This window comes from Hetaerina americana, unplaced genomic scaffold, assembly GCF_022747635.1.
Source record: "Hetaerina americana unplaced genomic scaffold, ioHetAmer1.1.p SCAF_6, whole genome shotgun sequence".
In the NCBI taxonomy this organism is placed as follows: Eukaryota; Metazoa; Arthropoda; class Insecta; order Odonata; family Calopterygidae; genus Hetaerina; species Hetaerina americana.
Genome location: NW_027287205.1, coordinates 32403843 through 32430168, shown reverse-complemented (window position 1 = coordinate 32430168; position 26326 = coordinate 32403843). Strand labels below are relative to the sequence as shown.

The window sequence follows — 26326 nt, the reverse complement described above, 5'->3', positions numbered from 1 at the left end:
CTTATAACACAAATAATAACTCTCTCCCAGGATGAGCAATAAATACGCCTTGGTGTTAGTATTAAAACTGAAAAGCATCCCTCTTGTTTATGTGAAGGAAAACTTCTTCACTTCACACCTTTGCCTTCCCTTTATCACTTTAAACACTAATTGGCAATAAAGCCAACAATGTGAACATGCCTCGTTGAACGCAAGGAATGTCTTTCGAAGCCTTCGAGCTACATGTAAATTTGCGTAAAACGAAAGCATTTTAATAAGCAGGAGATGGGAATGCGCCCCACGTGCTAAAAATCCTGTTTGCTAAAGTAATAGAAATGAAACATATTCAATCAAAGTCCTTTGGAAATTTATTTTTATAATATTATTTACTATAATTATAGCCGTTATAATTTACAGTAGAGCTATGAATGCAATGTTTTCTCTTTGGTGATGAAGAGATATTCAGTTTATTAATACTATTTTGTTCCGCAGTGCCACTCGAAAACTGTTTGTGAAGCCCAGCAGCGTGCATACGCGTACCAGTATATGATTTAATTGTAATTTATGGCCGATGAAAGATCTTATAAGGAAATCGACAGGGAATTTTTTTAGCGCAGTAATTTATAACGGGTGAATGAGTTGTAACTTTATACGAGTATATAGCATAATAGCTCTTTTTTATCCTATTCTAAAGCTCGAGCGTCTGTTGATTGGATCTGACAAAGCTCGCCCATACTTATACACGTTCTATGATGTGTGTGATATTCGTACGTTTACGCCACAAAGCCAGTTTTATTTGCCTATTCCATTTGTGGTGTCTTGGGTGAATTGTAAGCCACAGAATGCGTCCACCAGGTTGCGGATGGTGGGGCGATCTTTAGAAAAAGAGGCAATCTGCGCAATGAACAAGAATACTAGAAGTATAAGAGGCCATGAATAATAACGACGACACTTGGAAGGATGTAGAAAAGTATACTTGAGTAGGGTGGCCTAAGAATTCTACGAAACCCTATAAAGGTCCGGTGTATTTTTTAGGGTTTCCCGCGGAAGGATAGGTTGCTAATTATCCGTTAGAGAGGCAGTAGCCCTATACCTTTTTATTTAATTGATTAAAATAACATACAAAATGGAAAACTTTTGAGTAAAATATATCAGAATGAAGCTAGCACCCCATTCATATCTCCATGCAGGATATTTTATAGACAGTAGGTACAACAATTAAATTTGGCAGTAAATTTAGGGTTGGAACTTGCTAAGTTCGGTTACTCCGGGCAAACTAATTCTCTGATTAACAACCCGAGACGAATAATCGCTCACGGCTCCGTAGTATGTTTCGATACCCAAAAAACTAAAACAAAATTACAAAAAAACAAAAGCACTCAACTTAGGCCTCAGGCGTTGTCCAAAGGCATCACCATTAGGACCCTATGGTCAATAGCCAAACGCCGTATCATCTACTAGGTTAGGACGCCTCCTGGTCTTATCGCGTATTGCGTACCTACTTTTCTGAGGAGTCGCTAATCAATTTGGTAATAATTGTCCTCTTAAGAGGGTGAGCCATTAGGATATATGCTCTAAAACGAAGTTTTGAGCGCCCTAATAAGTGAAAGAGAAGAAGCAGCTTACCTCTCCAAATCGCCTCGGAATATTTCGAGCATCCGCATCTAAATCTCGTAAAATTTTACTCATGAGAAAAAGCACTCTGTCTGTGCAAAAATTATATGCTGTCGACCTATTTAGCAAAATAATGAACGATTTAAGATAATCCCTCATCATGAACAAATGTTTATGTCATTGTTTAAGAATTAGCTGGGACGTTGAATAATACAATTTACCCAACGAATTTTGTGGAAAGAACTGCGCCTACCGGAGTTGAACCGAATATAAAGTTTGATGACTTAACTGCTGCCATTTCCTCTGTTTGTTAAAATTTCTAAAATTATCACGAATTTTCAGGAATGTAAATAAACTGTTTATTGTTGAAAAAAGTTACCATAGATATGGACGTCATCAATTGGCAATGTCAACAACGATCCACTGTCGCCTTCTGCGCTTGTCTAACATGATCTTGGTAATTACCTATTTCTTTGAGAAAATTTAACATGCATATAGTGAAAATTTGGTATACTATTCGCTCATCTTGAACATTGTATTAAAATAATTGCTCTAGCTTAAACTTCCAGGGTTGAATTATTGATTTTGTGCGTAGCGATTCTATTTCGGTTTAGTAACATGAAAGCGTAGTCTTAATACATTTCGTCTGCATTTCTCGAGTCATACTTAAGCATACTGGGGGGCGTAAGCATACGTGTCCCTCAGATTGTATTAAACACCTTACAATCGTCTACTAAAGCTGGTAGAACCAAAAATATCCAAAACCAAGGACTAGATTTGATGCTCTATATATTGGGTATCAAATCTTTGGTCATGGTCACAATAGCTTCCTAAGGAGGAATGCAAAACCATCCCCACGATAAGTCCCTCTCAGCAGTTCACCACAGATCTTGAAACCAAAACAGTTGTCAAAACATCCCCTGGAAACCACTGTGTATAAAGTTACCCTAATGAGTTATATGCCTTGAATATTAACAATGTACTGATTCTCATTCCGCAATAGTTGATGATATATATATATATATATATATATATATATATATATATATATATTGGTAGGGTCACCCATGCCAAGATAGGTCGAAGGTTAGGAGCCAGGCGAAAGGTAGTCCACTCAGCGTCTGTCCCTCAGTAAGGCGGCTGCAAAGGCATCTGACCCCAGTGGGGCGACCATTGAGCGATGGTGTCATGTTAAAAACACTATTAAGGAAGGCAACGGGAAACCACCTCAATTATCATTCCCAAGATAAATATGATGGTCACTACAGAGAATATGAGTCCTGGCAACTACGGGGCTCGCCCCAATCAGCCGTGTGTCGTGCCCGGCAGCGGGGGAGGCAAGGCTTCCGTGGTTGTCATCCCGCTAAACCCTTGCAAGGGAAAATCGGAAGCAGCAGGACAGAAGACGCAGGTGAAGAAGACCAAATTAGTTAGAATAGGAACGTGGAATGTTAGGACAATGATGAGGACAGGGAAATTGGAGAATGTTAAACGAGAGATGGAAAGGGGAAATATTTTAGGTCTATGCGAGGTGAGATGGAAAGATAGCGGGGATTACTGGAGTGATAAGTATAGAATAATATACAGCGGTGGGGACGAGAGCCGACGAGGGGTGGCCATAGTATTAAATGAAGAGGTAGGAAGAAGCGTAGTCAACATAGAGCAGGTAACGGATAGAATACTACTAGTAGAGATAAAAGCAGAACCGACGAACTTGGTTATTATTCAGGTATACATGCCACCGAGCAACCATGCGGAGGAAGAGGTCGATAGGATATACGATCAGTTAGAGGACATAATCGCGTGTGTCCCCGCTGGGAAACATTTGATAGTGATGGGGGGTTGGAATGCGGTGGTAGGCAAAGAAAGAGATGGTGATGGGGTGGTCGACTACGGTTTAGGCATGAGGAATGACCGCGGGGAGAAAGCAGTTGAGTTCTGCAGGAGACAGGGGTTAGTCATCACCAACACTTGGTTTAGACACCACAAAAGACGCAGGTATACATGGAAAATGCCAGGTGATTCAGAGAGGTACCAGCTAGATTATATTCTGGTTAGGCACAGGTTTAGGAACAGTGTGATCAATTCGCACAGCTTCCCGGGAGCGGATGCTGGCTTTCAGCAGTCTCGGAGCAAATATTATCGACAGTCGCCATCTTAAATACTTTTTTCAAGGCACAAACGTTGTTAATAGAGCCAAAAGGGATTTAAGGATGGTGAAGAGAATATTAGCTTTATGCTAAAGATATTAAGCCGGCCAGTTCAGAAATAGAAAGGGAATATAAGAGTGGTGAGGATAGCCTGGGTTGAGGAGTACTAGATATCAAGATAAAAAATGCTGGGGGATATGAATTCATACAAGGCAGTGTGTAAAGATAATATATGTGCGGAATTACTCCAAGAGTTTAAGGAAAAATAAAAGGAAGGGATTCTTCTCACTTACTATACACAGTATTTGTGAAAAATAAATATGGCCAGAAGATTTCCTTTGATCGATATTGATACCAATCCTGAAGAATGTAAAGCAGCTGTACATGTAAGTGAGGATAAGTTTTATTTAACATACAGAAAAATAGTCCTAAGTATCATTAATTGAAGATTACAAAATAGTGCGAACAAATACCTTGGTAAAGATCATTTTGGCTTCAGAAAGGGGAGAGGAATTTCATTGATTTCAATGCAGTGATGTAGACATCAGTAGAAAGGAATATAATTTATAACTAGGCTGTCTTTATGCTCTTCATAAATTTTAAGAGGGCATTTGACAGTAGTAGTTTTTAGGGGAGGCGACCGACAGCTAACGTCATTTGTGCCATAGGGGATGGACAGGAAAGGGTGAAGGGAGGAGAGAAACCCGGTGTCGGCATTAGCCTGCTCTTTACGAAAGGCGCCAAGGGGTCCGCAGCTTAACGTCCCATCCGACGGACGGCGTACTCGCTCAAAGTGCCCTCCACAAAGCACCTCAAGTAGGGATCGAGATACCTCTGAAAAATATTCAACACCGCCGGGATTTCAACCCGCGCCCTCAGGGTGGGAAGCCAGGCATTTGACAGTATAGTGGGCAAAATCAATAGAGTTATTGTGGAGTATAGTAGGAGACTTGAGGGATAGGGGACTTGTTAGAAAAGTTTACATGAATCAGAGGAGGGTAACAAAGGGAGAATCGGTACGAGAAGTGATTGGAAGGGGAGTAAGAAAGATTCACATGGGAAGTTCTTGACCTGGGAATAAAAGGTAGGCAGTGTAATGATTAAATCAGTTCAGATTTTCATAGATCAAGCAATAGTGAGTCAGAGAGCCAAGGAATTGGAATTATTACTAAGTTCTTTTCAGGAAGAATGGAAGAGGAATGGAATGAGGATTAGCTACAAGAAAATTCGAGCAATGAGATATTCATGAGGTAGGAAGTTTGATACTTTGAAGCTTACACAAACGTCCTTTAATGCAAAAAACGAGAGATTAATGACAAGGTATTTTGTTTTTGCAAAAATTATATCACAATTTTATTTTGCAGAAAAAATATTCGTGTTTAGAAAATCGCCCGAGATTTTCAAGTTGTTTATGATTCTATCCTAATTTCTATACATTCACGCAATAAGAAAATGCATTGTGGGTTGCACACTACCGGTCAGGTAGGGAAAAGATCAAAACTATTAGTAACACAATTCATACATGAAATTAATCTTAAGGCTTCGGCCTAAAGATTGATTTTATCTTAATCTAATCTGTCGGATGAAGATTCCATGCCGCTTCCAAGAATCACTGTCCCATTGGTTGGCTTTTTGAACACCAGTTTTGCCCCCAGCCCTGGAGGCATCTTCAGGACGAAGCGATCTTTGTTGCAATTTTGCCGCTCTTCATAGGAGATGCAGGCTGGCCCAGAGCATTCTGATTGGCTGTTTCTTGGTGATAGGGTGAAATTACTCTCTTCCACGTTGAAGTTAGGATGTCACTGTCCTCAAGTTTGAAAATATTTAGATTTTTCATTATTTCTACTGCTTCTCTTATGAGTCACGGGAAATAGCATTTTTCTATATGCAGCACTTTTGTTTGAGAGTAAAGATGCAGAATTAAGGATCACTGCAGGGCCACAGGTAAGAAATAGTTACAACTCTCAACAATCGCTGAACAAGCGTGGTTGAAACCAGGAGACACAATTGAGTTCAACAAAACTTAAGTACTAGCTAGAGAAAAACACTTTTTCCCAAGACTCATTAGAGAAGCAGTAGAAAAGATGAAACTTCTAACAAAAATCTACCAAAACCACAGTTGCCAACCCGAAGTTTGATTCAATAGGTGAGGGTAGGGCTCACCTAGTAGCCCAACAGCATGTGAAACACGTATCAGGGTAGGGAACCCAGTTTGTAGCAGTAATAATTATGGGAGGCAACCAAGAGCCAAGCATTTGCATCATTAATGATAGGTGGGCACTTTGAAGATCTGGTGTCTGAAAAATCACACAGCTTGAGTGTAGCTGAGGGTGCTTAGAGGCATCACCTGGAATCAAACCAGAGCCCTCTGGTCAGTAGCCCAGCACTCTACCCACTGGACTACCACACCCCCCTTAGTACAAATTAAAGATTAACAAAGCTGTATATGCACTGCTAGTAAAAAATCAATATTATGTATGTATCTATGTACAGCAAAAAAACTTTCATTTCTTTGATATATATATTTATTTCTTGTAATTGCATTAAATAATCTTAACCTGACCATGCATATTGGCACATGCTATGACAGCAGTGTCATCAGTTTTTGAGATAACATTGCGATAAAGACAGACAAGAGGCCATAGATATTTCAATTTCCTAAACCTAATGAGAATATGTTCCTAATGTGTACTTAGCCTAGCTATTTGCTGTGTCTCCCTGATGACAGCTAAGCCACTTAGTGGAGGCAAATCTTGGAGGTCTAACTGGTTTGCACCTGTCAATATTTGTAAAACCCCTCTCCACCATGATTAATACCCCACTACACTCTACTATTGAAGCATTGCTGACACACCTCTGACATCCTTTGGAAATAAATTTGACAAGTATTATCCGTTGAACATGAATAGAGGTAATTTAGGGCATTAAATACTTTTGCACTCCAATGAGGTAAGGAACCATGACTTAGTTTAGGATTTGATGGTATTTCTATTTCAAAAAAATCAAACTTTGACTTCATCTTTCCATACCTGGCCTTATATTGAATTATGAGGGTAGTTTGAAATATTCTCAAAACCACCACCAGATTTCAGCGCTAGCAAAACAAGTTTCCCATGTAGTAATAAGTAATCCTTTATGAGTAAACATAATGCATCAGTGCTCTGGGAAGAGATCTGTGGTGCAGATGCCTCTCTGTTGTTGTTCCCATTTAGTGGTTTGGGAAGATGAAAAAAATTGAGATTCCATCAGTGATTAAATACTGCATAAAGAAAGGTATGAAAGCAAAGGTAATTCATGCTGACCCTTCAGAAGACTTTCGGGGACTCTGCTCCTTCATACTCAACTGCTGCCAAGTGGACAAACAAGTTAAAGTGTGGTCAGGACAGCTTAGACGATGATCCGAGTAGTGGTTGGCCAAAATGTACCATCACCCCAGAAATCATTGCAAAAGTGCTTAAAATGGTCATGGAGGATTGCCAACTGAAAGTGCGAGAAATCGCTGAAGCTGTAGGGACATCATCTGAATGAGCATATCACATTTTAACATTGACATTGGATATGAGCAAATTACCTTCAAGATGGGTACTGCGACTCTTGATGCAGGATCACAAATACATCAGAAAATTTCCAAACCATGTTTGACTCATTTTAAGAGCAACCAACAACATTAAAGTAGAAAAAAACTGAACAATGTATCTTTCCACCAAATTTTTTATTAGGTATGACTAGTTTCAGCACATTGGTGTCATCCGCAGATGCTGCTGATGCATTGAAACTAATCATACCTAATGAAAAATTTGGCAGAAAGATCCATTGTTTTGTTCTTTTGTACTTCATTGACGATGAATTTCCACAAAGTTAATACATTTAATACAGCAACCAACAAGATTTTCTCAGCCAAATATTGACCACAGAAGAAACTTGGATCCACTACTATACCCCATACAAAACTGCAGTCTAAGTAGTGACAACATGTTCATTCACAACCACCAAAGAAAACAATGGCAATTTGGTAAGTTTGAAAGGTGATAGCTTCAGTTTTCTGGGATGTGAAAGGGATTCTGCTGACAGATTTTTTCCCCACAGGTCAAACAATTACTAGAGAATACTACGTTAACCTCCTGGACCACCTACAGAAAAAGATACATGAAAAAAAGGCCAGGTTTGGCAAGGAAGAAAGTCATCTTTCATAAAGACAATGCAAGCTCATACTCAAGGGTCATTACCAAGGCAAAAATATGTGTACTAAGATACGAATTGTTGTTACACCGACCTAATTCAGCTCCATCAGATTTTCATCTCTTCCCCGAGCTCAACATTATCCTTGGTGGACAGAAATTCTCTTCAAAAAAAGAACCAACAACTGAAGTACGAGGGTCATCCGGAAAGTAGTACCCGTTCGTGAAATAAAGACACAAAAGTAAATATTAACAAACATAAAAAATTTTATTTGAAAGAGGATACTTTAAACTACTTCTCAACATAATCTCCAAGCAAATTAAGGCATTTGTCATAACGTGTGACAAGTTTCTGTATTCCTGCTGCATAGTCCTTCGCCGCCAGCTCATTGAGATACGCGAGGGACCCATCTTGCACAAATTTTTGCATAATGCAGATGGTGTTTAACAATTCCATGAACAATTGTTCGAGAAACATTGGGAAAATGCTCACAGATGTCATCAATTGTGATCGTTCCTCACGAATTCGTCAACTGAGCTCACCAGTTGGTCTGTAATGACAGACGGTCTCCCCGAACGCTCATCGTCGTGTGTGTTCCCCCTCCCCATGTTGAAGTTGCGACACCACCGCCGAACAGACGACTCGTCCATTACATTGTCTCCATACACCTCCTTTAATTGGCGATGAATATCACATGGGCGAACGTTTCTTGCATTGAGGAATTTAATCACTGCCCTCACTTCACAACTGGCGGCGTTCTCAATTTTTTTAAACATTGTAAACAATCACAGAAACAACACAGGCAGTGCTAGCGTCACGCAACTTGGCTCAGAGAAGGCAGACAAGCCACTGAAGCTATCTGACCTCGTCCAGCGGCTACTCGCGTCGTCAGCACTTCATGCGGCACGAACGGGTACTACTTTCCGGATGACCCTCTTAGATGGGTATTTAGCAGGCCTGCAGTAATCTGGTTTTTCAGATGGGATCAAAACATGGGGACATCGCTGGACCAAGTGCATTAGTTTTACAAGGAGACTAAATTGAAAAATAAATAAGTTTCAGTGAGGTAAGCCGATTATTTCTATTTCATTGTGAGAACTTTTTAAATTACCTATGATGCAAAGTCATAAGTACTTCAAAGTGTAGTAGCCACACATTTTAAGTGATCATCTATTAGCGGCAAAATTTGAGCAAACATTCCACAGGCTAAACTTTCATTGGCCGCGAAACCATGTTCTAGAATTTCAAATTGCTTGCTTTGCTTAGAATGGGTAATCCTGCAGAGGAGAAATTACTATTGTTCCCAAACGTACAATCATAAGAGTCATCAAAATGAACAAGTCCTTCCACCATGTCAAGATTGTATTTGATGTGGAGGAAAGACAATTCAATTTTTAATTCACTTTATACATATTACGAGGGCGGTTCAATAAGTACCTGTGTTAGAAATGAAGAAACTATTTTTTCAAAAAAATTTTTCAACATGGTTCCCTTTTAGAAAGATGGACTTCTCTCAACGTTCCGGCCATTTTTTTAACCCCTCCAAAAAATAGGATTTGTCGAACTCTCCAAAATATGCCTCTGTGCGATAACTTCCTCGTTTGAGCTAAATTTTTTCCCACAAGCCATTTCTTCATGTTGGGGAATAAGAAAAAAGTCGCAGGGAGCAAGATCGGGTGAATACGGGGGTGCGGCAGCAATTCATAACGTAGTTCATGAAGTTTGGCAGCGACAACTCTGGATGTATGTGCTGGTGCGTTATCGTGGTGAAAGAGCACCTTCTTTTTCGCCAAATGTGGCCGTGTCTACTTTAATTTTTTGTCAAAGCGGTCCCATAACTCACTGTAGTATTTCCCAGTGATCGTTCTTCCTTTTTCTAAAAAATCCATGAGGATGATGCCATTTGCATCCCAAAAAACCCTCGCCATGACCTTTTTGGCCAATCTTCGCCTTCTTTGGAGCAGATTCACCGGGAGAAATCCATTGTTTTGATTGTTGCTTAGTTTCTGGTATGTAATGATGAATCCAGGTTCCATCAACAGTGATAAATCGACGCAAAAACACTTTGGGATCTCGCTTAAATTGCTGCAAACACTGTTTCGAAGTTGACAGCCGGATCAGCTTGTTGTCCACCGTGAGCAATCGCGGCACCCATCGGGCCGGCAATATTTTCATCGCCATCTTATCATGTAAAATATTAATTGCCGTTCCGGTCGACACACCCACGCCTCTGCTACTTCACGCACTTTCGTTCGTTGATCAGCAAGAATCATGGCGTGGACTTTTTGAATGATTTCCTCGGTAACCACGTCTGCCGGGCATCCTGGTCGCTCCTCATCAAAAACAGATGTTCACCCACGTTTAAATTTGTTGAACCAATATCTAACTGGTCATAGATGGCGAAGTGTCCCCATAAACAGCATCCAACTTTGCTTTTATCTTCTCGCTATTCTTCCCATTCAAAAACAAAAAGCAAATTACCGAACGATACTGCTCTTTTTCCATCTTAGCAAAAATCACGAAACACATCTTGAATGGCTGCTAAATCCAAACTAATCTTTAATTGAGTCTTAAATTCGTTTCACCATCGTTTGATGGATGGCAGCACAAGATGATAGCATAAACTTCCCTCAGGAACGCCCTTTGTCGTCAAACACGGGTACTTATTGAACCGCCCTCGTAAAGAGCATATAAGATCACTTGGTCAGGGTTTTGAGGCCACCACTTTAAACAACACATAGCCAATGTTGACTATCAATCAACAGTAAAATCATTGAAGCAATAGTAAAACAAAATAACTTTCTTTTATGATGCATTCCAAACAATAATACATAATATATAAAAAATTCATTTTTGCATAAAAATTTGTAATATGTAAGGAACATACCATGACAGACATTACAAGATTCAGCCACAAAAATATCTATGACACAACATTAACTTAACAAATTTATATCACCACATTCTTGGAGGCACGAGTCAAAAATCCTGGATATTTTCAAGGTTTATACCTGGTCCATTTCCATCCATGAACTAGATGATGCTCACATTCTAATTATTCTATGGTTCACACGAAGACTCAAACTTATGCAGCATCACGAATCCCTCCTTCTTCCACCTGCATATAAAGGGAACAGTTTTATAAAAATATTTAACACAAAGGCATGCAGAGTAAGGCCATAAATATGAAAGATAATTCTCACCAAGTAATATTTATCTGTATGAGGTCATATACCAATGGAATACAAAATTTATCCACCCTACGAGTAGGCAAGCATGATAAAAAATGACAACCTATAGCTGTGATAAACAATTAATTGAACACAAACTAGCTATAAAACAAAGAAAATTTGCATTGAGCACATTTTGCAGGATCTGTCCCAAAAATAAGCATTCTTTTTCCCATCATCTTTTTCTTCAAAAAAGTGTTATCCACAAAAAATTGAGATGGAGCCACAGTGGAGATCTTTACCCAATGGGAGCTGCACCATGACAATGTGCCTTCCCACACTACCTTCCTAAGTGACCCTGAGTATCTGGCCGAGCAAAAGGTGGCAATGCTGACCCTACAGCCTCGATTTGGCACTGCCGTACTTCTTTTTGTCCCTAATAACTGAAAGGCAACTATTTTCGAATGCTGGATACTGTCAAAGAGACTGTGATGAGGTTCTTGTACAAGGCTCCCATCGATGCCTCCCAGGAAGCATACTGCAACTTAAGAGGTGCTGGCATCGATGTGCTGATGTACAAGGAGGCTATTTTGAAGACTTTTTTGGTAATATGTACTTTCATCTGCAATACATTTTTTTCCTGGATTTATTCTAATTATTTTTGGGACAGACCCTGTACACCCTCATCTCAGAGGAAGAGAGTTCTTGGCATTGCATTAAATATACCAGCCCAGCCTCAGAAAAAGAGCTAAAATATGCCAAGACTAGGCTTAAGCTTGGCTTTGTACTTTAATCTAAACCTTGAAAACATACTCCCTGGGCTAAAAGAAACTCCATTAACAAATTAGACAGTAGTAAAGTATATCAGTACCACTGTTCTGACTTTAATAATAATAATAAAATGTCTTTATTGGGGCGAGATTGAGACAACATAGTCCCTTCTACCACCTAACATGGTGCAATAAAACATTGGACAGACCTACCTCAAAAAGTGCAGAGGCAGCTGGTAGTTCACAACTCTTGGCCACTAGAAGCATGAGAGGTAAACTTCCATTGAGGGAACATGATGCAGATGGTGGTGGAGGGCCCAATATGAGACGCAACCCAACCAAATGTGCAAAGCTTTCCCCGAGGGAAGGAATCAAGGAGCTCTTGGAGACACTCCCACCTTCCAGAGAAACTTCTAGGGAGGTAGTAAGCTGATTTGTGACAACCACCTCGCAAAATCACAACATCAGAAATATACAATTAAAGTTGAGAAAACTTTGCATGTTAATACTAAAATTCACATGTACAGCAGAATACTACCACCAAAATTAGCCAGGAATAGATTGAGATTGACTCCTGCATCACAAGTTCATCTCCAGTTTGAAATAAAAATTAAAAAACACCACGCAAAGATTATTACTTCCAAGAATACTAATTTACAATGAGTGATGCATGAATGGAATATTATTCACTTTTTGAGATTTTTTTCTCAAATAATAAGGTGAATAGAAAGAAAAACATATGAAATAATTATAACTTATGAGAGTACATACAGCAATGTTGAATTTCAAAGCCAGGTTCTGCAAATCTGACATGATCCGATACAGAAGTCTTGTTCTGTCTTTGAAAGACGTGGCACCATAGCGGAAAACAAAAGCCAAGCTATCAAGGACAACAAGTTTTACCTGTAAAACCAAAAGGTTTTTCTTAAGTGTACAATAACCATAAAATTCACTTGGAGTGATAGTACCAATTACTGAAATTTTAAACTTTACCAACATTCACTTCTGAAATTTCTAGTTGAAATCCTGATATAAAATCTATCACTCCTCTAAATCCCTTAGAGATCTCCTGATGTAAGCTACATTGGAATTGCTATTGTAGTATGTCAAAAATGTCAAATGTCAAATGTCAAATCAAAAATTCCATTTCCATATGAGAACTTTAGAAATGAAACTGACTGCATTTTAACCAACTTGTATTCATGGAAAAAACTGCACATTACTACATATGAGTACACTATTTACCACACATGACTAAATGCAAGAATAGTATTAACTCAGATTATTACAGATCTTGATCTGGACATTATAAAGAATTCCCATGGAGAAATGCAATTGAAAAAACTGGCATGCACAAAAACCAGTAGTGAATTTCTTTTATAGTGAACAAATGACATGGAAACTTATAAAACCTACTTCAATGTCACTGTATACAACTGTGATAACTGTTCTAGCCAACCTTTTCATTGCTTTCAAGGAAGTTTTCAAGCAGCGAGACTGTTGCCATGAGTTCCACATGGTCATTCACTGCAATGTAGTGCACTCCGTTTAAAATTGATTCCTCTGAAAACTCTTCAATGTTTGCTGAATCATTGGGAGATGCATCTTTCCGCAATTTTTCACAATGTTTGGCACATGACTTTGCAATATCTGGAAGGACATAAGGATCGATGCATTCAGTGTTTTATAAATAGGGCAATATCTTTGAAAAATAAGTAGGTTAAACCATTTCACTTTAGGGGCAGAGCAGAAGGCTAGGGAAGAAGCATCAGACAAGGTTCAAGAAGAGGCCATCATGAGGGTGTGTTTTAGTCAAGGGGAGAATATTTAGGTTACACATTTAGAAATACATGACGGGAGAGAGAAAATATTTATGAGGAAATGAAAATTAAAAAAAAGTGCAGGGAAAGTCACACCTACCGAGGAAAAATATTATATCTTATTTTTAGGAAAAATTTTAGGAAAGCATAAACGAAGTCTGGATATCATTTATACAAGGTGCCTGCAAGTGCTAAGGTCTACTAATATTTTGTGACACTGCTTATATTAGTGAGTTAAACTTTAGCTACTTTTCATCATTACTCTCTGACAGAGTATATATTTTTTCATTACACCAATGCCACAATCCCATGCCCAGAATGAATGCTTCCATATGGGTCACCTTTGCCCGTGGAAAAACCAGCTGGTCAACAGCCAAAATTTCTTGGGTTCGCATTCACACCATGATGTTTGGTCTTCTTTGAACTGGCATGTAACAATGAATACTCATTTTACATGCATCCAGAACACAATCCCAGCAAATCTCATTAAATTGGCACTCAATTTCAATGACTGTTAAAGCAAGCAAGTAGACAAAATATATGACCATACATTCTTGCATGCTAAGCAATGGTATTTAAATTATTTTAAAAGTTTATCACTCCAGTGGCAGCTACATGAATTCAGCACACTGTATGGTGCAGCTATCCATGTCTTGTACCCATAAAGAATGCCTGCTTACTTGAAGTTCAACTACATCATCATATACTCTCCACGTTTAGAGAAAAAATTGGGATACCTTGGAATTCGGAGGTACCTCCTACATCAGTAAAACTAATTTGATCTGGATCCATAATTTAGGTCAGCTATGGCCAATTGATCTAAAGAATTTAAAGTATTCAGCAACATAGTCTCTTTAGCAGCATGCTAGGCTGGTGGATGAAAGACTTAATTACTGACTGGAGGCTCCAGGTTCAAAACTTGGGTACTGCTGTGCGCAAAATCCATTTAAAAAACCAAAACTTGAGATCTATGCATAGTCACCATCCTATATTTCTTCAAGTGTGTCTTGAGGTTTTGAAGAGTGTCATTCTAGAATTCAGCAGATGGCATCAAAATCCGTGGTTCTACCTCTTGAACGATATCATTTGTGTTGTCTAATTTCCAACCCCACAATGGTTATTTGAATTCTGGGAATAAGAAAAAGTCACCCGATGCATGATCAGGAGAATAGGTAAGATGTGGAAAAATTTTCTCATTCATGAAAAATTTGGATGGCTGCTTCTCCTTTGGTCTCATAAGATAAAGTTCTCCACTTTCTTCACTGTGGCAACATGTCTGAGCGATGGTCTCCCATTTATTGGATTGTCTTTAAGAGACATGTGGCCGGTTTAATAATTACTTTTCCACCTCACAACTGTATCATGTGACAGGCTATCATTTCCATAAACAGTCATCATTTCATTGTGGATTTGACGGGCATTGTAATCTTTCAAATTCACAAACTTAACCACACTGCAAGCCTCTATTTTCTCCATACTACAAGTTACGCCAACCTACGGCTTCCTGAGACAAAACGAAGCAATATTAATAGCTGTAATTTACTACAACATGTACATAAGTATCAATTAATATACAGAATAAATTTTATCCAGATATCTCAGTAATTTCACAGTGATAATTACTTAAAAATGATTATCCCACATAGGTCAAATGACTTATTCCACCTTAAGCGGACGTTTCCAGACTCCTTTTATTGGTGGTCAGCCAGACAGAGAGAGGGCAAAATCTACCTCAGGTGCCTACCATTTGAGCCACTGACACTACTTCCTCTGGTTTGCCACAGCAGGTTATAATGCAGGAATTTGTATGAAAACTTACTTGTAATAAGGCTTAGCCACTAGAGTTCTACACACTTCTTACTGCTATTAAATAGATTATTTCAAGAGCACTTTCACTCTATTCACACAGTTTTACACTACATTTTTGAGTCAGTGAGATTTTTGAGTCTTGTGATTTCTATGGCCATCGTCACATGAAGGAAAGGAAGTGGCTCTATTCTCTAAATATGTTAATTTCACACACTGTATACTTAGTAAAGTTGGGTGCAATCTTCAGCCATCAAAACCAACTTCCGGACTAATTGCTGTTTCAAATTAGACTTCACATACATATTTCAATAAACTAATATAACTTTTATCACAAAATTCAAATTATGAGTGTAGAAGTTCTTTGAGAGAGGCTATGTGATGGCATGTAAATCTTTTTCACAGAACACTCAAATAAATATATTAACAACATTAATAATCTATGTAGTAATTAGCAAACATACTTTTTTTTTAATGTCAAAGAAAAATTTTAAGTTATAAATAGTAAGATTCAAATCACTTTTTAAAAATAAAAATCTTATATTCTTTGCAGATTCACCGATGTGAGTTGTAAAAGTACCTGAACAGTTACTTTTGTAAGTACCTCTAAGTCTATCTGGTGAAAATCCACTGTCTGCATCAATATATATTGCTTCTCCAGAGACACCACCAAAACAGCTTGGAATTTGGACACTAACACACAACTGCAAGCTGAAAATTAAAAAAAATAAATAAAACTTTGCCTAAGAAGATTTCACTAGGAAAAAAAGATTTCCTTGACTAAGTTTCTCATGTATTGAAAATGAAAACATTAACCATGTAATGACAGAGTTACCAAAATTGAGTTTTTCCAGTTCCTGGGGCTCCACAAAACTCAGTAATTCTTCTTAAAGCTATCCCTCCACCAAGGACATCATCCACTACTTCACAAAATGTAATTATATTCCTCAACTTGGCTTCAGTCTGAAAAAATGGGAGAGATATGCACTTAATACAATGACATTTTAGAAGTTGGCTGCTTGAAAAGAAGGCATATTGTTGTACATATACTGTAGGATATTTGGTGCACAAGTTGTACATGAACTGTTATATTAAGAGTGCTGTTTATAAGCAACAGATAATTCCTCAGCTTATTTAAACCAACTATGAAGTTCACCAACAATCTCCTTTGAAAATATATAATATGTTAAAGAAACATTTTCAACACTTATGTCAACACTAACTTCTGCCGACTGAACAATCATATCAATCATACTCAGAGCAATGGAGATTCCATTTCACGCCTACTCATAATTGGTCACTGCATGGTTGTTGTCAGTATTGCAACGGCATCATGGTATTGTTCTGCATAAGTTACATTCAGGAGTTATGCTAATTAAGTGATTTTGCATAGGATCTAATTTGAATTATATCTAGTGCATGTTTTGCCAGCAAAATTCCATTTTATCTGGTGGACATTACCCTCTTTAAATCCAATTGTGTTCCAAATATATATATAAATCATCTATCACATTCATGATGCAATACAGCCAAAAATTACCCACAAATGGCAGGGGTAGATCTGGTATATCCTGGCTATGCTGCTTTTTACGTTGAAAATTGGCCTACTATTCAGGATGATGGCCAAGACATGTTTTAATTTAATCTTTCTGTCTCAACCATAAAAAACCATGAACACAGTAATCAACCCAAAGGTTGGTTAAAGTGAATGGGTTAGTTAGTGAATGGTACCCATCAGCCTCAACCTAACCCATTCACTTTAGGGTCGGTTTGGCAGGTGATGGTAGAGGTCACCCAGTACTAAGCTCAACGACATGTGAAATTCACACATCAGGGTAGGGGGGCCAGTACCTTACCGTTGTGATTATGGTTTCCCAGAAAGATCTGGTACCCAGAAAATCACATAGCTTGGGTGGAGCAGAGGGTTCCCACAGAGACTTGCCCAGAAATTGAACCCTCACCCTGTGGTTGATAGTCACACACTCTACCCCTGGACTACTGCATCCCATACTCTGTCTCAACATAATTTTGGAAATCCAAGAAAGATCAAAAAATTCTTGCTGTTACAAGCAAGAGCACACACTTGGGAATAATTCAGTGAGCAAAGAAAATCTTCTGGTTTAACTATCACCCCTCCCATGACAGTAAGCATCAGCAAAAGTGTGATTCAGGAAAACTGTATTTATTTAACTTTAACATTCTGTAATACTATATGCAAAAATGATAAAAGTATGACACCAAGAAGAGGGAGTTTTAGTAAAACAATTTGACTCAGGTTTTAAACTATATGAATAGTAAATATTCAATTCTGAATTTCACATCTCAATAGAATGTAACCAATGGAGCTATGGACCCAATGGGATGTAGTATTCCAGTAGCTTGATCACATAGGAGCTGATGGGAAGTCCTGGGCTCAATTCAGGATGTCATCTCTGGTTACCCTCAGCCTCTCCCAAGCTGTGTCATTTTTATGGGTGCCACAATCTTCATGCATAACTTAAGGTAGCACCAGGAAAGGAACTGTGCCCCCTTAACACCCTGATATGTTAATTTCACATGTTGTATAAGTCTCACACTAACCTATCATACCAAACTTCAAGCTGATCACTGAAGTTCATTGGATAATGGGATGTGCCCAGTAAAAGAAGTTTCACTCATATTATTTCTACTTTAATTAGAGTCATGATCATTTAAGGCGGATTCCTGACCTCTGAAAATGTTCATTTAATAGCATTATTTTTTCCTTCTTATTCCCTCACCACTATCTCACACCAATTATTTTAATACCTTCTTTTTTTTAGGTAGTCTGCCATTAAAAATAGGTTTTGGATGGACACAGACTGAAATTCTGTATATTTCTTTGTCTATCCTAACAAAACACCCTGACATCCCACATTACAATAAGCCCCTTCTTCAATTCTGCACTCTTTCTTCATTCCATTCAACACTAATATCCTACCCCTTCCATGCTTGTTTAACCTTCTCCCCTCTATCACATTCATCATGTCCCACTGCTATTCAAAATGCCACTGCCTTCCATCTTTCCTGCCTCCTTTGGATATCACCTAATTATCCCTTCTCTTCCCCACCATGTTTAGAGTCCTATGCTCGTTTTCCTTTCTGTCCATTTCACCTTTTCAATCCTTCTCCACACCAATATTTTACAAGTCTCCGATCAATGCCTATCATCTTGTCTCAATAATCTTTTTTCCACACAATGAAAAACCATGTTTCATATCAGTTTTCACTAATCTAGTCTTAAATTCATCTCTATCATGTGATTTCTAGACAAAATATTATCACCATTACTATATTATTTTTTATCTATAGTCTTTTCAAAATAAAAGAATATTCCATCAACTAAACTTGATGCCTCTAGACTAAAATAACTCAGTCATCCTACTGTTTAACAATCTCATCATTAATTTATCTCCAATCCATAAATCTCATATTGATTTCATTATAACCTCAATAATGACTTAACTTCGTGAGCTAACTGATAACTCTTGTAATTTTGACTAAAACAGTCTGTTATTGTTTCCTACAAGCAACAATGCCTATTCAACAATTTATTTGGCAAATAAGATTTTAAAAAATTGATCATAATATAGAGTCCAGTCTTACTCTCATACCTATGATTCCCATTGCTAATTAAATAATTGCAATCTGATTGACTTGCTTAGTTAAAAATTGCTATGTCTCCAGCTTAGCCCTGTATTCTGAAATGATTTCATCAATACATAATTATGACTTCAAAATGTCACCAAATATATGGCTATCCAGAATATAACTGAATTATACAGCCAGAAAGACAGCAAATGGCAATAATTATTGCAGTTGATAGTCAAGCATGCAAACAGACATGTTGCATTTTTTTCTACAGCCATTAACAACGAGCCTCTACAGTATGACAATGACTTTCAGTTAGTTCATGTTAGGTCAGTTAGTTATGCCTATGATGCTGGTTCTTCAATGCTAGATGCTATGAGATAGCTATAATAAACCATTTTAAAAATACATGTACATGTTTTCATGTATACAAAGGTATACATAACTTTACAAACAAATGCCTGCCTGTGCACACATGTTTTGACATCAGATCTCACTTAAAACCTAAAAGGAGAAAATTTGATCGCAAGGGAACACCTGTTCCACTGAAACTCTCATCGTATCATGCCATAATCTTAGTGATGCACATTCAATCTTCAAGGTATGGATATAATTCAACAGAGATCATTTCAATGTGAAGTTATGAAAGGAGATCATAACAAGAGACTGCTGGAAATTGATTCATCTTACTGTATTATCAGGGGAAAATATTAATTTCCTCGCCTTACTCCAGATATACGAGCGAACTGTAACACTTGAAGACAAAATCTATCACTGTGAATAACTCTCAGTCCATATGGCTGATACAGTGTTTTTACGAGTTTAGTAAAATCAACTAACAAATGACACACTTGACTAAAAGTACATGCGATGTATGACAGACAGCAACTTGAAAAATTAAAAATAATAAAAACAGAACTATTATTATTTCCTGTTGCCTGTTTCCACCAACACATTAAGCAAGAATCGATCGGTGACGCCAGCGGTAGCTACATGAATTTAGAAAATTCAAAATTCAATTTACACTCAACTACAACATACCTGCCAGATTTCTAGAGCCGTTTCCGATTTAGGTGGAGAATTCCATCTTTCCAAGGAATCCCATGTATCCTTTCCCCAATGTCGCAAAATAAGTCTAACTTCTTCCTTTGCAGCTAAAATGACAAAATTAGTGACATCAGTCTTACGAAAGCCAAATATAAAAGGATAAATATATTCTCAATGCTCTACTTTCCCCGATGAACAGAACTGGGAAATTTCTAAGCAATTACAAATGTTTCAAAAGGTAACCAAAGAAATATTTCATAGAAATTGCATGAAATTGGAATGAGCTCCTTATTCTACACAAGGGCTAAATTGCACCAAATCATAGACGGATTTGAAAATGCTGTACTTGAAATACTGTGCATCACACACTTTTATAATTTAAGCTATTTTTCACACTTATCACATAGAATTACCGCCTAAAATTTAAGTCCTCGTTCATTTCTAACAAATATTCACTTGAGAGAATTTTTGACAGCCAAATTGAATGTATGAATTCTCCGATATTCAGGCAAAATGCATGTAATTAAATTCAAGATTTGAAAGAGATTCTACCTTCGCTTGACAATATATCCTCAATATATTGAAAACCTGATTCCTGTAATTTCAGTGCGGCAGAGTGAGGTATAGGAAGGGTAGAAACGGATCGCAACATTTTCGCTGAATGGATACAGAAATATATTCACTGCTTTCTCATTCTGGAGACTCTCTGGAAGTAATTGAAGGTAAAAGCTTCACCTTGCAGGGAACAACCTCCTAATCCACCAACAAATTGAATGTAACATACACTTGCTGTTTGATTATAATTCTCGCGCACTAAAAATGTCTGACTGCGACGAGTTCTGCCATCTCTTATGCCCTGCAGAAAGCATGTGTAAGACGCAACAGGTGCCGGTGGTACTACTTCACGAAATACTCGAGGAGAGCGTCGAACATTGTAAATTTTCTCCCGGGTTACATGAAACCACGGTCTATTACTACTAGGTCTACAATTAGTAGGTTGTAACGAAACCGTCCGGGAATTATCGTGGATAATGCAAAGGTAACTTAAAGAAAAATAACTTCTGAAATTTAGATTCGTAAAAATACATTCAAAGCAATGTTAGAAAATCAATTTACCTTTTCATGTCTCAAGTTGTCAGTGGGGTAAACAATACGCGCACAATGATACATTTTCAAACTTCTCTAATTTATTATTTCTTTCAATTTTACTGGTATATTTATTTGCTTTAGTATTCATAAAAATCAAAAATGTCTTAAAATGGATGTTTCCAATAAAAATGTTTCTCCTCGTATTTATTTTTGTCTGCTCATTAAAAAAACTATGGATACATTACGGTCTGAAGATTCTATACGACTAAATTCATGCATAGGGCATACCACAACTGGCCTATAAATGGTACTCTACAATTTAAGAAAGCTTTCGGACGGTAACACAAACTGACCACCACTACATTTTTAATCCACATCTAGTATGACACAACACACTGCGGTAAACCCAAATTTAATTCAGCTTCCCTTAATTTTTTCCAACGTGCGTATTCTTTTCCTCACCCTACCTGGCCCACCTGAAATTCTCAGTTTTCTGTTCTCAATTCTGAAATCACAGTTCTCAAAATTCTATTACCAATGAAAATGTATTGCATGCACTTCTCTTGCTTCATTTGAATTTCTCTAAAAACACTATCTTCTCCCATACCACGCATAGAACTTCTTTGTTTGTTTCCCCTTCCATCCATTTTAATTTTTCAATTCCTCTACACACCTACATCTCAAAATACTTACCTCAATCGGGTAAATTTATGTAAGGGAGCTTTAATTGGTAGATAACCAATGATATGTGTAATACATCTTTACTAACTGCCTTTCTTTCTCCCTTCATCCTCCTGTCTCCTCATTCATCCCTTAGTTATTTTTTCCTTCATGATAAGAGGATGAGCAATTCAATTTTCACCATTACATTACCTAATAAAGGTCCTGACCAAGAATTCAACAGTTTCAAATAGAATGAAAACTTTACAATGTCTTGCATAGATCTCTCAGAGACATATAGATATATGTATACATATAGATCTTTCCATGGTAAAAATTCATGTTTCTAGGGTGTACTATATCCTTAAAGACATCTCATGCCACATCAGAATGCAATGTATTGCAATATTTCCGAGACACATTGTGACTTATCTGAGCTGGAAGGGAAATCATTGCCTTAATAATTTAAGATTAGGTTGAAACCACATATTTAATATGTGTGAAAATTGACTTTTTTTTACCTTATACTATTATAATGGACATAAAATATTTTCACAGTGGAGCCTAATAAAATATCCCATCTTCCTTATTTCTTCTATCACCCTTTACATCTCATCTCTCAAAAGGGTGTGTGGCCATGTTCTTGCAAAAAGGGAAATGTCGTCACTCCCTGAACTTATTTATTCTTAATGTCTTATTAATATTAAGTCTTAATTATTTTTAATGAGGTTAAGTCTGACATTCTTAAAAAATGTTGCCCAGTTCCTCACTTTGATCCTGATTATTGAGAAATCGTTGAACTGTACGAAATGGCTGTAGAAGAAAAGGAAGTTCAAATCATGTACTGGAAAAAATTGTAAGAAGTTTTTAAAGGCAAAATAAAGAGTGGTAGCCTGAAATTTAGATTAAGTAGCATTATTTCATTCTGTGTCTCATCCAGCTTGATTTGAATGGATTAGGATGGTATTGACATTGTGATCCTTAGCAGACTCGGCCATGCCTTTTCCTTCATTTTACTGTCTCTTGTTGTACAAATAATGAACTTTGGCATTGGAGACATGCATACTGAACAATGTAAACATATCCATTCCGAAGGATGCATTAATACTTAGTGATATAGGAATATGTAAGCTTTTATGAGAGGTCAATTAAAATAAAACCCTTTGCCTTCAAATCATCACTTAAAAGTCAGGTTGATAGCAAGACCACCAAGGACAGTTTAGTCCTGTAATTGGTAGCACTGACATTAAACAAGAAAAGTCTATTTCCTGCATGCATGTATAAAAAATTGCTGGCTTCTTCTTTGACATGGGAGCATGATTCACTTGGAAAGCAATGAATAAAAATGATGTGACTGAATGAAAGGTTCCAAAACAAGAGATTCACCATCAACATATGTACATTTACATACTTACATTTCATTAGGTGAAGAATACTGTACAATTTGCTGCATTTTCTCAGGACATACTAGTATTCAATTGATCTGTATTATTTAACATCAGGTGGAAATATTCTGAATATACCATTTATTCTATCAAATGAATAGGTCAAATTACTTCGAATTTCTATTCCCTACTAAGTATGAAAATTCAAATAGTACACCTATGTGTTCATTGCAACCTGATTTTTGCTATACTATGGCCTCATTCAATACACAAATTTATCAAAAACTCGAACACAATAAGCATGTAGGTAGTGTGGAAAATGGAAGCATTTTACAATAGAATATATACAGAATCAACCTACAATTTAAACTTATTGGCCATTAAAACGTATGGACTCCACCAAGTAATGATGAAGTTTTACAAATCTCAGTCAGGGGAAAGCTGAAGGACAATCTACTACTTAATTTATCACACATTTACACACAAACTGATTACAGAAAATCTTTATTCTTGAATTTAAATCACATTGAATCCATTAATCATTTAATTCAATTAAAGTGAACATTCAATCTCATTAATATCAATTTAGCCTGCTACAAATTTTAGGCACCATGATTATGATAGCCACAGAGCAAACACTAATGACAGATAGCTGGGTGCTGTCTTTCATCAGCAAGTTTGGCCTTATAACATCAACGATGATGGTTTTCCATTTTGTTTTGACCAGTCATTTAAATCCTTTCAGTACATATTTTTTATTTGTTGATATAGAATTTGGAGTACATACTCTTTTATGTATTCCACATTTATGAGTGTGTCTTGAATCCATTGGGACATTCTGATTCTGGCCGTAAGTGTTTGAAAGTAATCTATTATGAGTATAATTCTGGCTCCTGTATTAGTGTTCATTCTTCAACCTTTAAAATGAAAATGCAGATATTTGATGCACAGGAGTTTCAAACAAATACTGCAGCTGTGAGTGAAGGAGTCTAGTCTTGAATTACTTCATTTTGTGATGATTAGGAGCATGTGTGCGTCTGCCACATTACTTGAAAAAATCATAGAAGTGAACTAATTCATGTCAAATCCTTTCATTTGATAGGGCTTAACATTAAACTGGAGAACAAAATAAAGCTATCACACTAAATACCAAACATCTCCAGTATATTTCAATTTTGTAAGGTGGAAATTTTGGGCAAAAACTCAAGGGTTGAACTATTAATGAGAGGGTTTAAAAAGAGATCCAAAATTTGGTATCACATTAATCCTCCCATGAAAATGGTATTAGATATTTATGCTGTGCGCAATAAAAAATTGAAATTAATTTCAAAATCCAATTTTTAAACTATGACTCAGAGGGTTGAATGACTCCCAATTTCTGGTCATGTGAAAATGATAGGTCATTTCCATAGATTCTTAATTCATGAGAAGAAAATATATTAGGATGAAATCCTTCACATAACATTTTGCAGAAACAACAGTAAAATTAAAACTTCTTTTGATGCAGATCATGAGATGAAGTTCCGGATGAATCCTGGAATAAATAAATCATAAACTTTTTAGTAACAATCCTCTTTTGAGTGAAATATTTTCTAAATTAAGGCAAGCTATGACTGCAAATATTCATAGAGTATACATTAAAATTCATGCATATAAAATCTGTGAGATCCCAGAAATTTTATCATTAAATGAGAGAGAGTTCCTTTGGGATACTCAAATGAAATAGTTTGACTCTGAACATAGTAATTTATAAATCACTAGTTGATATTAAAACTTAATCTATTGATACTTACCTGTGGATGATAAAACCAATAATATGCCTTTTTCAAGTAATAAAAGCCCATGGAAAACAATGACATAATTTTAATTTATTAATAACAGCCATCATTGTTACAATTGTACATCAAAATATAGAATGTTACATTTATTTACACTTAGTAATGTGCTACAATGTTAATTACATGTTGGCTAGTGAAGTCACAGACTTTCTATGCCATTATTTTTACACTGGTACAATAATATTTAAATAGAAGTTATAGCCATCATTCAGTCATAAGTTCATTAGTGCGCTGCATTTTCCAGACAAAATTTTTTCTTCGGCTCACAATTCATGCATGGCAGTAATATTAAAAGCAAGTCTGTTTTAAGGCGTTGTGTTGGTGGAAATTACCCAAGTTGGGTAATATGTCCCTGAAGCGCACTGCAAACCTAAATAATATTCAGGGATTTCACATGATTTCAATTAAAAACTATTTATAGTTTCCAAATAAAATCTTGGAAGGAACAAATATTTTCTTCAAAAAGATTTGTTCATGTGAAATCATCTCTAAGTATACACATTTTTCTAATTTTTCTGCTGCCATCTCCATTCTCCAATGCAACAAGTTAAAATATTCCTTCCCTTCTTTTTTATTCTGGGCTAAACACAATTGCACCAAAAGTTGGAGGATGAATCAGGGTGGTCACTGCCACAGGGTCGAACAGTGTATCTCCACTAATGATCGAGTTATTGCTCGGAAAAAAATGTGCACACAAAAGCACTAAATTCAAGGGATGCCGCGCTAGCCCCGAACAACAGTTTTGTATCCCTGTCCACTGCATGTATAGCCACTGCATTAATATGTTCAGGAAACAAACTAGCTTTGTGTATTTACAGGTTTCGGTAAAATGGCAGAGTTTTGTCACCCTAAAGAACAAATTGTCTGACATGCTCACCACCAATTTTCACTCAGGCAAACATTGAAATATTGCTCACAGCCATTACTCTAATCAACTACCTCTTGTTGTCACATTTCTACTTCTTACCAAAATGGCTGCCTTATTAACAATAACAACTTCTTCCATAACTATACTAAATTAGTGAAGGCTATGCCAACACGAAATACATCATTGTGCAAAATATCCTCAGGGGAACAATACAGTAAATTTTATGGTAAAAATTTCATCACTACTGCCAATGTTCTTTACATCCAGAGTACGCATTAATGCACACTTATAAAAGGCAAACTCTCTGCACTGCATTATAAAAACAACTTCCCACTACCTTTT

The 26326-nt window shown here is 37.0% G+C and overlaps 1 protein-coding gene across 2 annotated transcripts; it reads right to left on the bottom strand.

Annotated features, from left to right (window-relative positions):
* Positions 1–10818: 10818 nt before the first annotated feature.
* LOC139695193 (DNA repair protein RAD51 homolog 3-like) lies at positions 10819–20986 on the bottom strand. Of its 2 annotated transcripts, XM_071593863.1 has the most exons (9): positions 20929–20986; positions 20697–20850; positions 20139–20251; positions 16324–16451; positions 16081–16199; positions 13322–13512; positions 12634–12765; positions 12076–12309; positions 10819–11040 (listed from the first exon to the last, which is right to left on the bottom strand). In XM_071593863.1, the coding sequence occupies exons 2-9, from the start codon at positions 20794–20796 to the stop codon at positions 11008–11010; spliced, it is 1050 nt and encodes a 349-aa protein (XP_071449964.1). In that variant the 5' UTR covers positions 20797–20850; positions 20929–20986; the 3' UTR covers positions 10819–11007. The 2 variants fall into 2 exon arrangements, with proteins under 2 accessions (XP_071449964.1, XP_071449965.1); XM_071593864.1 differs by having other exon boundaries at positions 16093–16199; positions 20697–20957.
* Between the last annotated feature and the right edge of the window lie 5340 nt (positions 20987–26326).